This window comes from Lutzomyia longipalpis, chromosome 3 (assembly GCF_024334085.1).
Source record: "Lutzomyia longipalpis isolate SR_M1_2022 chromosome 3, ASM2433408v1".
NCBI classification, from domain to species: domain Eukaryota; kingdom Metazoa; phylum Arthropoda; class Insecta; order Diptera; family Psychodidae; genus Lutzomyia; species Lutzomyia longipalpis.
In genome coordinates, this window is record NC_074709.1 from 7,435,061 (window position 1) to 7,448,027 (window position 12,967).

General features: G+C 34.9%; 2 protein-coding genes and 1 long non-coding RNA gene across 7 annotated transcripts in view; 1 reads left to right on the forward strand and 2 right to left on the reverse strand.

Annotated features, from left to right (window-relative positions):
- Positions 1-1,209: 1,209 nt before the first annotated feature.
- On the reverse strand, positions 1,210-2,179 carry LOC129791766 (uncharacterized). The gene is made up of 3 exons (XR_008750742.1): positions 1,852-2,179; positions 1,705-1,780; positions 1,210-1,623 (listed from the first exon to the last, which is right to left on the reverse strand). It is a non-coding gene; the product is annotated as an uncharacterized LOC129791766 (long non-coding RNA).
- A 1,750-nt stretch (positions 2,180-3,929) lies between these two features.
- LOC129791768 (transmembrane emp24 domain-containing protein 6) lies at positions 3,930-6,427 on the forward strand. 2 transcript variants are annotated; one of them, XR_008750743.1, is made up of 3 exons: positions 3,930-4,219; positions 4,308-5,693; positions 5,833-6,427. XR_008750743.1 is itself a non-coding variant. In XM_055830156.1 (2 exons), exons 1-2 carry the CDS (start codon positions 4,013-4,015, stop codon positions 4,800-4,802), a joined length of 702 nt encoding a protein of 233 aa, XP_055686131.1. In that variant the 5' UTR covers positions 3,939-4,012; the 3' UTR covers positions 4,803-6,427. The 2 variants fall into 2 exon arrangements, 1 of the variants encoding a protein (XP_055686131.1); XM_055830156.1 differs by having other exon boundaries at positions 3,939-4,219; positions 4,308-6,427.
- LOC129791767 (uncharacterized) overlaps positions 6,369-12,967 on the reverse strand; it is a 49,277-nt gene continuing 42,678 nt past the window's right edge. For 2 of the 4 annotated variants that reach the window (XM_055830154.1, XM_055830155.1), the window contains 4 exons: positions 10,807-11,653; positions 10,578-10,740; positions 6,893-7,097; positions 6,369-6,802 (listed from right to left, as the gene is read on the reverse strand). In XM_055830154.1, the coding sequence (XP_055686129.1) occupies positions 6,639-6,802; positions 6,893-7,097; positions 10,578-10,740; positions 10,807-11,653 (1,379 nt within the window). In that variant the 3' untranslated portion in view covers positions 6,369-6,638. Of the gene's footprint in view, positions 6,803-6,877; positions 7,098-10,577; positions 10,741-10,806; positions 11,654-12,967 lie in introns of all 4 variants that reach the window. The other 2 variants (XM_055830152.1, XM_055830153.1) reach the window with 1 other exon arrangement.

The window sequence follows — 12,967 nt, forward strand, 5'->3', positions numbered from 1 at the left end:
CAAAAAGTTCCTTGAAAAAATCAGTTGGTAATATAATTTTTTTGTAGGTATGTACAAATTATGTTGAAAAATCAATTCTTTTATTACCAGAAAGCATAGGTAAATAAAAATTAAGCATAAGAAAATTTAAAATTTTTATTTTTTTAATTTTTCAAATGAGAATAACCGAATTTCCTTCTAGAAATTCCGCAAGGATTGTGCCCAAGGCCAAAGAAAATCATTTAGAATGCTTAGACAAATGTGGCCACGAATGAGACCAAAGAACAATAATTTTGAAAATTTCTGACCTGTGGGAAAAGCGTGAAAATGTGCTCTAAAAACTTGTTTTTCAGTCAAGTAAAAAAAATCTATTTTAAGCGTTCCAGGACCATTTTTTCCAAGATCGTTACTTAAGCTATCCTGAAAATTCTCAGAAGCGTCTTTTTCTGTATTTTTCAAGGAAATTAATATAATAATTTTCGAAAAGAATTCGGTTTCTAAAATCATTTTTGAGTGCGAAAAACAAGCGGATGGCAAACCCCGAGAAATCAGTTCCCTTTCGTGACGCAGCGGTCTCTTCCGACCAGAAGAAGGGATGAATTTGTACAATTCCACTTGCAATTGAAACTACATTTAATTAGGTTTAATTAGGTAATCAAGAAGTCCAATGGGATGTGGAAAAAGTCCAGAAGGCTGAAAACATCCAAGCTCATCCGCGATATCTTGGAGTCATCGCTGATTACACCAGTTGCAAAGCGATGAAGCTCCTTGTACAATGCCTTCGTCAGATTACTCCACTTCAAGGACAAGATGAATCAGCTGTGTGACGCTTTAAACCTTAAAGGTTCACACAGGCTAATCTAAAGTACATTGAAGATTATACCTCTCTTATGAAGCCAATAGCTGATGGATTGGATAGCTTGCAGGGGTCAGAAACCAACTTGTACGGGATGCTACTCCCCACTTTAGCAACCATTTCATCCAAGCTAAAAAGGTTTCAAAGTGCTGAGTCCATCTTCAAGGATGTCATTATGGATATCCATACTGATCTGTTGGGGCGCTTCCAGCAGTTCTTTTATTTAAAAGATAGGAAGTAGACATAACTGTGGTGGCCGCCGTCCTCCATCCGCAGTTCAAAATGAACTGGACACCGTGCATGGAAAGGATGCTCCAACCAGACCATACCAGCAGTGTTGACGATCATCAATCAGATCAACAAGTACAGAACGATTTTTATGATTTTGATGACAATGGTATGTAGATTTATTTATTTAACAACCCTGCTAAAAAAATATTTTTATTATAAATATAGGAAAATTAATACAATTATAAATGAATAACTCTTTTTTATTAGTTTTTCTACTTATAGAGCCGACTTTACTCACCACCTATGCGTCGAACGGGCGGAATCTGCTGGACACAATAAAATTTGAAACCTTGCAGTACCTGGCAGACCGAGGAGATCCCAAAACGCCTATAATGGCGGTCCTTACTAAATACAGTGAGCTGCTTCAAATTGCACTGTATTGCCAGACGCATTTGGCCTCTTCAGCGTCGGTAGAGCGCCTCTTTTCATATGCCAGCTTCATAAACGCACCACAACGAAGGCAATTATCGGCAGAAAATTTTGAACGGTTGATGCTTCTGAAAGCCAACATGAAGAAGTAGATGCAAACATAACAATTGAACCTCATAACTAACAAAATATTCTATTTGTGCAATTACCTGGGGAATATTCCCAATAAATTAGTAAAATAGCACCTCAACTTCTATGCCAATAAACCTCTCGTGGTCCACCCACCTGGAGAAATATTCCAATATGGATTAAATAAAGATCACCTCAATCTTTACTCACAGAGTATGCGCACACACCTGGAATTATATGCGGATTATTAGTCAAAGTGCCCTCCGGCTTGGATTGGGCCAAAATTTCTTCCAGGGGGGACTTCTGCGATAGTGGGAGCCACGTGGATGTAGTTTCTTGGTGATTCTATTCACTTATGCACGTTGCCGAAATGCTAGAATTGTTCTTTGAACACTGAAGTTACCAAATAGTCTTTTACTCACAAATTTAATTTTATTCTTCACTTGAAACTTTTAATTAAAGAAAAAAGAAATTGCGTAACAAGATTTTTATATAGCCAATAATGATCAATGCAAAAAAAACTTTACGGTACTCTATTAGCATCACATAATTGCAAAAATGTTTCAGCTACACTGTTACAAATAGAATGAAAAAGTCTACTCCAAAATTTCATTAGTTTCATAATTTTCAAATCATGATAATTCTAAACACTATTGATTATTTTTTATCATTTTATAATTTTAATAATAATTTTATCCATTGTACTCGAATTATTGGTTATTTGCGTTAATTGGAACAGTTCTTTCAGAAGTTTGCCGTTAAAACCGGACCAATTTTAGGATTTTAGGGTGAAATTAAAGTTATATAGAAAAGGACAGTGTTTTTTTCTTGCTCGCACGAGAATCGCGTTGGAAACCACGTGGAAAGCGCTCCGGCACTTGCAACAATTTTGATCGCTTCGAACCGGAGCGCTTTATATCACTATAATCCGTCTCACCTGTCTTTGCCAGGTACTTCAACCCGACCAGCGGGAAGAAGTGGGCACAGCCAAATCACAGCCGTCTCACCTATATTTGTCAGGTAACTCAATTGGGAACAAGGGGAACGTCTTTTGATTAGATTATGACGCAGGTCATTAAAAGGTTAAAAAAATCTCAATCTCCCATATAAATATCAAAACAATTATTTCAATTATTCTGCATTTTTTAGTTTCGGTATCTTTGGTTTATATCTGCTTATGACGTCGTTCAACTGCAGCATGAATGGGTTTCTCAAGGATCTTTATAATAATACCTAATAATGGGCCTTATTCAGCGACCAAGAAACCCTTGAAATTCGCTTGAAATTTCAGTACAAAATTCAAAGATTTCAAGGGTTTCTTGGTCGCTGAATTAGGCCCAATAATTTATTTCTCCCTTATTAGGGGAGAGCGGGGCTAATAAAGTCACTTAAGGGTTTAGAAAAAGCCTAAAATATCATATTTCCTAGCTAGATAGAACAAAATGATCTGAGAAAGAGTTGTAGGGCAGTAAATTTCCTAAAGAAATGAGCTATACATATCGCTTTATGTGTTTGGGAAATATGATATTTTGAGCTTTTTCTAAACCCTTAAGTGACTTTTTTAACCCCGCCCTCCCCTAGTGTTTTTAGATTAAGGATCTTTATGAAATCTGTTGTCGCCTTTTTTACACCCTTAAGCCTGAAATGGATTTCCAAAATTGGTTCAGTTTTAACGGCTAACTTCTGAAAGTTCAGAAATTAAAACAAAAAAAAATAAAAATTAAGAAAATGAGGACAGTTAATCAAATAAAAATTCAAAAATGTTGCAAATTAGGTGAAACTATTCCAATTAACACAAATAACAAACAATTTGAGAAAATTGATAAAATAAATTTATAAATTGATAAAAAAAATATTAGAAAATAAAAAAAAACAAGAATTTGATCAAACAAAAACTTAAAAATTGGTGCAAATTAGGAAAAACTACTAACCCTTTAACGTCCAACGTGAAACATAAAAACATTGAAACATGCGCTCTTTTATCGCGATTTTTCTTCTATGAATTTTTTTAGAGGACTTTTCTCACTCAGAACGTCTTCTTTGACTCCTTATGCGTGAATTTGATGCATTTGTAACATGGAAAAACAATTACATTCATAAATAATTGAAAAAATAAAATGTTTCACGTTTGGGTCAGCGTATGACCCAATATACCTTAAAGGGTTAAATAGAAACTGAGAAAAATAATTAATAGAAAATTAAGAAAATAAGGAAAATGATGAAAATTTTCGCGCCAAATGAAAGATATTCCTCCCAACCATGGTAGATGGTGCTGTGGTTGAAATAATCGATTTTCCAGCGATTTCTTTCTTGCCACACTTGGTGGTGTTGGATTGGCAGCTGAATAGTTGTGCGTGTGCGAAGCATTCCTTATGTAGTGGAGTGAATATGTCGTGGCACTTTTTTGTATTTTTAAAAGTTCTATTTTTAGTCCTAATAAACAGCCAATATACGTCCGGACAGGAAACCCAGAGGCCATGGTACGAATCCCTTCCTGCTGTTGCAATGGACTACAAGGTTCACATTGATGCTGGTAAGGAGGACTGCTACTTCCAGTATGTTCAACCAGGTTCAACTTTCTACGTCAGTTTTCAGGTAAAAAAAAACGAGGTGTTGGATTAATTTTTTTTTTCCTTTTTCCCTCCAAAGGAAGGATTTTATTTTGTTGTGTGTCCCATTGTAGGTGATTCGTGGTGGTGATGGCATGGCTGGATTTGCTGTACGACATCCCAATGGGCAGGTGGTGCACCCATATCAGTGGCAACCGTCGTCTGAGTATTCAGATCAGAGCTCAACAGGTGGTTACTATTCCATTTGCGTGGACAATCAATTCTCACGCTTTGCCGGGAAGCTCGTCAATATCTACATCACTGTGATCAAGTACGATGAGTGGGATAAGTATGCGAAGGAAATTGAGGAGCTCCAGCTCAACATTCACAACTTCACGAGCACCATTAAGAATGTGGAGCGCAACATAAATGACATGCTGCAGTACCAATCGCACTCGCGGAGTCGCGAAGCGCGGGACTACGCCCTCCTTTCGGACAACAATGGCTACGTGCAGAAGTGGTCAATGGCTCAAATTCTCGTAATACTCGTCACAACAACGATTCAAGTTTACTTTGTGCGGAAGCTCTTTGACATTAAATCCGGCACATCAAGTCGAAGTCGCATCTAAAGCAAAGGGACTCCGTCGTGGGTCCCTTTCTCTGCATTTAAGTAGAGGGCAGTGGTACTTAATGTCCTTCTTCCTGGTTAATATGGGGACTTTATTCTTGAAGAGATCAGCTTTATTTTTAGTGAGGTTTTTTAGATTTTCCAGGGCAATTAAAGGGTTAATAGTTTTAATATAAAGTTGAATACCTTTCTTTCAATTTTTAAAATTTCTTTTTTAATTATATCTTTATTAGTTATCGACATTATAACGTAGCTCAATTCTGACCTATTAGTTTCTCTTTTTTGACTATTGCTGATATAATTCAGCAGCATTGCACACTTTACTTGCAAATAATTTAAAATAATTGAATTAAGAACTATAGGAGGTCACGCGGTTAGATATCGTGTTCGCCCGTATGACCAACTTTATATTTATCCAAGATTTATCCTAATTTGTAGAAAATTATTTATTTAGTTTCAAACTCATTTAAATTATGTAGAAAAGAGGGTTAACTAAATTAATTTCCAATGTTCTAAATTAAATCTACGTGATATCCATGGAACAAGATTTTTTTTAAAATCAAATATTAGTTAAAGTGTTGAAACTTCGAAAACTTCAATGCTGATTTAAAAAAAATCTTTTGATTTGGTTGTTCAGCCACCAAGAAATCCAAGAATTTTTATTAATATTTCAAAGATTTTAATGATTTCTTGGTCGTTGAATACGACCCAATAATTTAGTTCTTATTCAATTTTAATTCACATCAAAAACGAAAAAAAGAGGAAATTGTTAAAAATTAATTTCTTAACCTTTTTTGTAGAAAAAAAAATGAAAAAAATTTTATAAATTTTTCTTTATTCGTAGGAAATTTTGGAGATTCTTCACTTTTTCCTCAGGCACGCAAGTATATTAGTACAGTAAAAGTAAAAGGTTTTCTAACCTCAGCCTCAAAATAATTGAAAAAGACATGTATAGACCCAATTTTCTCAGAATCGGCTTAATATTTGATTCTGATTAATTTCCCGTTGAAATTGGGGTCATAAAGGTTGAGGGATTTGAGCAATTATAATTAACTAATCAACTTTCTCTTTAGACTCGTGCTCGAAAACAAGGAAAATCCCGAAAACTCTTAAGATATATATTTTGACTGAAAAATAGACTAGATTTTTGATAATTGAAAAAAGTTATTAAAAATCCGATTTAATTTGCCATAAAAGACTTAAAAAAAATTAAAAATTTAATTTTTGGCACAAAATAAATTCTTGAATAAATAATTTAAAAAGAAAACTCTCTAAAACCTTGATAAAATACTCAATTAAATGCAAAATTAATCAGTCTGAGAGATAAAAATCTCCTAAATCTACATTAAAAAAAGGATTTCTTTCGAGTTCAAAGCAAATACGTAATTTTAACTCAAATAATTGAGCATTAAAACGTAATTAATAATATTAGTTTCCATTCAAACCTTTATTGAACACGACTACAAAACTCCCCAGAAAATCATGCTAAATCTCCTCAAAGAAAAGTCCTCAGAAAATCAACGAAGAAGGGCTTTCGTCGCCTGTATAAAGTCACGAAAGAGGAATGTAATATGTATATGTTTTTTATTTACACAAATTAAATATATTTCCATTCTTCTACTTTTATATAATATTCTTTTTTCTCTCTTTTAAAAAAAAATACACAACACAAACAACGTTGAATGATTAGAAGATTCAAAGATTTTCCATTCTTTCCTTCATTATCAAAAAAGTCTTATCACATATCTTTTCATTTTTTTTTACTAAATTGGTCTCTCAGTTGTTATTAGGACGGGGGAGGGGGGCGGAGGCTGGGGTAAAGGTTGTGGATGGCGTTTTATTTCTTTTTCTGTGCCTCCAAATATGTGGCAGTGAATGTGAGGAGACGGTAGCGCTGTTTGAGATTGCGAGCTCGAACATGGGGTGAGGCAACTTCTTCGGTGTAGTTCCCCGGAAACCATCCCTGAGATCCATCTCGTATCCTTTCGCCATGGTACCAGCCTGCAATAAAAATTTTTAAAAAAAATTCTCATTGAGTTTCAGAAATTCTTTATTTTTTCTTTTAAATTCAATTACTTTGTAAAAACTCACCATCTGCCATTTTTCTCGTGACATTAACAATATCTCCAGGGTCCAGGGACAACTCATCCGGCTGCGTTGCTTGATACTCATGCCGTACAATCACCTGCGGGCAGTCCCATTGTTCGTACAGAGTCTCATCCGGGTTATCCGACAAGGGGGGCTCTGTTGCCTGAAGCCACCGTTGACGATCTGTCTCAGACTGACACGACAAAATCTGTAGAACATAGAAAAAGCTTAGATTATCTTATAGAAAAACATTCTGAAGCTCTTAAAGCATAAACGTTAAAAATGTCAAACGTTAGAAAAAAAAATGTCAAAGAAATGTTAAGGTTTTCCCTTAAAGGTTAAAAGCTATTTTTCTAGATTAAAAATTATAAAAAATTTTTAAAGATAGTTAGAAAAAATGTCAATAGATATATCATTAGAAAATTTTAACGTCTATTCCAGCGATTGACTTTTCTTTTAATTTTTGGTTACTTTCTTAAAACATTATACCTAACGAGGTAAATTGTCGCTTCGCTCCAATTTACCTCGCCCCGCTTCGCGGGGATTTGTTGCGCTTCGCGCAAATTTCAGAGAGAAAAAATTATGATGGTTTATAAGTATATTTGGAAAACTTATCAGTCCCGAAAATAAAATTTGCAAAGAGAAGAAATCATTTTCATACAACATTTCGGGCGCGAAATTCAAAAATTTGCAAAAAATGCATGACTTTTATATGGGGGCTACCTGAAGGGGGGCTTTGGGGGGAAAATGAATACGGCCACTCGAAAGCGCCTGATATAAGGATTCTCTGTACCAAATTTCATCACGATCGGTCAAACGGTGTAGATTTGTATAGCTGTACAGACACGAAATCCTTTCTTTATTATATAGATAGAAGATGGGCCACGCAAAAACCTCCAACAGATATTTCAAAGAGAAAAAGTGAATTTCACACAAAATTTATGGCGCCGAATTCAAAAAGTAGTCAAAAAAGCATGAATTTTATATGGGGGCTATGTGAATGGGGGCTCTGGGGGGAAAATGAATGTCGTTGGTAAAAACCGCCTGGTATCAGGAGTCTCTGTACCAAATTTCATCGCGATCGGACCAACGGTGTAGAAATGCATAGATGAACAGGAACGAAATTTTAGAGAGACCTTTCTTTATTATATAGATGGGCCACGCAAAAACTTCCAACAGATATTTCAAAGGGAAAAAGTGAATTTCACACAACATTTATGGCGCCGAATTCAAAAAGTAGCCAGAAAAGCGTGATTTTTATATGGGGGCTATATGAAGGGGGGCTCTGGGGGGAAAATGAATGTCGTTGGTAAAAACCGCCTGGTATCAGTAGTCTCTGTACCAAATTTCATCACGATCGGACCAACGGTGTAGAAATGCATAGATGAACAGGAACGAAATTTTAGAGAGACCTTTCTTTATTATATAGAAGATGGGCCACACAAAAACCTCCAACAGATATTTCAAAGGGAAAAAGTGAATTTCACACAACTTTTTTGGCGCAAAATTCAAAAAGTAGCCAGAAAAGCGTGATTTTTATATGGGGGCTATATGAAGGGGGGCTCTGGGGGGAAAATGAATGTCGTTGGTAAAAACCGCCTGGTATCAGTAGTCTCTGTACCAAATTTCATCACGATCGGACCAACGGTGTAGAAATGCATAGATGAACAGGAACGAAATTTTAGAGAGACCTTTCTTTATTATATAGATTAGTTGGTATACCACAATCGTGGCATACCAAGTATTGTAATCGTCGGAAAAACCGACCACCTCAGATCGGGCTCAAACTTGGTATGAGCACGTTTTAAACATCCCACATTACGAAAATGGTGGTGGAAAATTTTTGATCCGGCCGGCCTGCCGGCCTGCCGTCCGGGACTCTAAACTTTGCCTTATAGCTTGAGAACGGTAACAGATAGAGACTTCCGGTTTGAAGTTTTCTATAGAAATGTGGATGTAAAATTTCATTTTTTCGCATTTTCGAAATCCAAGATGGCCGCCGTCCGCCATTTTGAAACACCATCAACCAGTTCCCTTATAGCTAGAGGTCTGAAATTTTAGTATGTTGTAGAGCTCAGTGAGACGTTTTCATCAACAATTCATACTTCAAAATCGGTCAAGCGGTTTAGCAAATATGGCGGCCTAAAGCAAAAAGTGTTTTTTCGATATATCTCGAGAACGGCTTGACCGATTTTGACCATCTTAGTATCAAATGAAAGGTATTGAGAAGCCCTACAACTGTTTAGAACATTTCAAGTTTCTAAAACATCCGCAAGAGGCGCTAAAAACAAAAACAAAAATTGCCTAACTTTAAGGGGCAATATCTCTGAATCCCCATTAGGCAAATCTTTTAAATTTTGATATGTTGTAGCCTGACTTAATATCTTTCATCAGTCCAAAAATGAAGAAAATCTATGTCGCCGTTTAGAAGATATAGCCATTTGAAAAATTCTTAAATTTGAAAAGTTCTAAGAGCCATATCTCTTGAACGGATTGTCCGATTTTGCTCAATTTAGTATAAAATTAAAGGTTTTGTAAAACTCTACAACTTTCTAGAACATCAGAAACCTCTAGGACCATTCCTTCAGGACGAAAAGTGCAAAAAACTGTTTTTGTTGAACAAAAATCCGCCATTTTGTGTTCTGGAGGTGACCTTGAAATGTTTCGAAATATATGTCAGATTATAGCTTATTTCAATACCTTTCCAGAACTAGTCAAGAAATTTCTGTAGGTCTAATAGAACTTAAGATATAAGCATTTTAATGTGTCAAATTGCTAAATTTTACAAAAAATTGACTTTGCCTACTCTAATAGTACTCACAAATTAAATTACAACGCATAGACTGACCCATCCGCGTTGTGGTATACCAACTCTTATCACTGGACGCGTTATGATTGACTTTCTTTTTTAATGTTTAGCATTTCTTTTCATTTGCCGTTAATTTTTCTTTTTACTATAGTTTGACTTTTCGCTTTTAATAAATTGTTATTTATTTCTTACGTTTGACACTTTGATTTTAATATTTTTATTTCTTTGAATGTTTGACGTTTAATTTTAAAACTGACGAAGAAAAGAAAAACTAAAGCAACGAAAAATATTACAATGAATACAAAATGTCAAACGTTAGGAAAAAAATGTCAAATATTACGAAACGTCAAATATTTGAAAAGGAAACCAAATCTTATTTAAAAAAAAATGTCAAATATCGAAATAGACGTCAAAATTTATATAACAAAAACGTCAAACGTTAGAATTGTTCGAAGAAATAATCTCGTTAAAATAAAAGTTCTCATAAATAGACTTCTTATAATAGATTTCTAACTACACCCCTGGTTCCGTCATTAAGCTAAGACATCTTTTACCCTTTAAGTGTCTTAGAGTTGCTGCCCAATCATTAGGTACATTACATAAGCCAGAGTAAAACAATTTATTTTACGAACAAATTAAGTCCATTAAACAATAAATAATTCAAATAAAAAAAATCCACATTGTGATATAATTTTATGATAAAAAACAATGAAGAAATATAGTTCGGTCATCGCTCACATCTCATTTGCAATCAATGCAGTTAAGTTTATTTAAAAGAAAATTAAGTAAAAGAAAGAAATGAGGCGTTCAAGTCCATTAACTCTTCATACGGAAAATAAATGACTTTAGTTTATTAATTTAAAGCACTTTCTTCCTTACCAGTTCAATAGTCTTCCCTTCGTGGTTCTCCAGCAGTGTCATGAGAATGAGGTGCTTCCCCGCAAGGGCAACGTCTTTTGTTGGTAGCTGCGGGATAACATCTCCCGATGACACTGTGAGCATTGATCTTGGACAGTAGTCAAAGACCAAGAAGTTCTCATCGCTGAAAAAAGGATATTTTGAGATTTTTTTCTTTGAACAAAATTCAAAATTTTAACGGTTTTTTCACCTTTTCTTTTTGGTGAGAACAAGGAGATCAGTGAAGAGGAAGACGTAAATGTTGGATTTGCTGAATTTCTTTCCGAACGTGAGTTTCCCATCATCCCCGCGCCAGATGAGATGCGTGAGTTCCCCACGTCGCACCAGGGTACGTGACAAGCCATTGGGGGCTGGGATGCCAACGGGGACAATTGAGAAGGGACTAATACTGGTGGGGAATTCAATTTGGCGCGAAATGTACTGCATCTCGTATGCTTGCTCCGAACGATTAGCCGCCTCATTGCACTGAGCCACAATCTTATTGAGAATAGCCAGTGTCATCTTCCAGCTGTCGTACTCATCATCATCCTGCTTCAGCTTACTCAGCACCGCATCAATGAGCAGCGGTAGCCGCGTTATCCGCTGCATGGGTAGCATGAGGAATGAATGCAAACTCAGGCCACAGCAAATGGGATCCGCTTCGAGAACCTCCAGGGCGTGCGTGAAGTTCCTATTGGTCTCCTTGAGACGCCTCAGTGTCCTATCGAGGCGCACCTGATGCTCACAGTACTGCACGTAGACGTGAAAATACTTCTCCGCGTGCTTGTAGACACTATGACTCAACCCCAAGAGCATTATATTGTCCTGCCAGCAATTCTCCAGATCGCACAGCAAGCGATCAGAGCACTCCTGCACGGGGATTGTGTAGGAGAAGAGGGTCTTTCGGTCGGCACTACTCAACGTTGTGGTGTCCTTAAATGATGGATCATTCATAAAATGAGATTTGAGAAGATTCAGGGATTTCAGGTAGGATGCTTCTGATGTTAGAATCTCGAATTTTGCCTCCTGCAGACGCTTTTCCGTCGATGTAAGTGTTGCTGTTGGAGAAAAGATTTTTTTTAATTGACAAAAGGATCTCTTTAAAGGACAGACAGGTTTGATTTTCATTAAAGATCTTTACAAAAAAAATTAATTTGGCGCGCACTCGAAGCGGGATAATTATGGTGGTGAATTCGAGTGGTGAAAACAAGGAATGTAGAGAAAAGGACATATTTGGCGGCAAAAATGACAGATCGGATTTGGTAAGCAAGATATACGAATGCAAATGTGCTCGCTTTGTAATAAAGTGTAATTTATAATTTAGGAAATTTCGCGAACACAAAAGTTAAAAAAAAAAAACGTTTAATGTTGGAAATGACAGAATTTGACAAAAATACGCCAAGCACAAGAATTAACGTCAAACGTAAGAAAACTAATGTCAAACTTGTCAATTAAAGTTTAAAAAAATCATTTCAAAGATTATAATTAAAACGGTTAAAAAAAGCGAAAAACTTGAAAAGAAATATCAAACTTAAAAAAAAAATAAACGTAAATCGTTAGAATAGCATAAATTGTCAAAATCTGCTAATTTGAATGCAACAGAAATATACTCTCTTCAATAAATTTCTGTCTACGTTACTGGACTTTATTACTTTGACGACGTTTCGATTCAAATTTATTCTTCTTAAGGACTAATGCCAATATTTTTTATTGATAATTTGTTTTTCAATTTAGATTCATTACACTGTATTTGATGTTCTTTATGATTTTAGACAGAAAAAAACATTTAAATATTTTCTCTTTAATAAAAAAAAAATATTAAAGAAAATCATATTTCTTCTTTTTGCCCTGTTTTTTTGCTTATAAAGTCATATTTATTACTCCAATGGTCCTAGAAGGGTTAAATTTAGTACATAATAAGAAAAAAGATTAAAAAATCTTTTATTTGTAATTGAAAACTTTGCAAATATTTAATTATAAAAAAAATTATTTAAGTCTCATTTTAAAATGCAAATGAAAATGTTTAACCTAAAGCGTAAGAGCAATAGAAACGAAAAAATTATATATACAGATAACGAATGCATTTGCATAGATATTTTTAATAAGAAAAAGCTTAAAGCATTCAAAAGAAATTTATTTAATTTAATAATTTAGCGCGTAAAGAATTTAACTTTTGTGATTTTTTAGGTTATGTTCCGTCCGACGTAATTAGCACAACGTAATAATTTTTTACATGCTGTTTAAATTTCATCATTTTGATGTTAAAATAATTGTTTAATTTTTAATTTTAATTTTGTAATTTAAACCGTAAAAAAAACATGAAAATATATCTTTTTTCTTACGCCATACGCTTTTACCCTGGCTTTTACTTA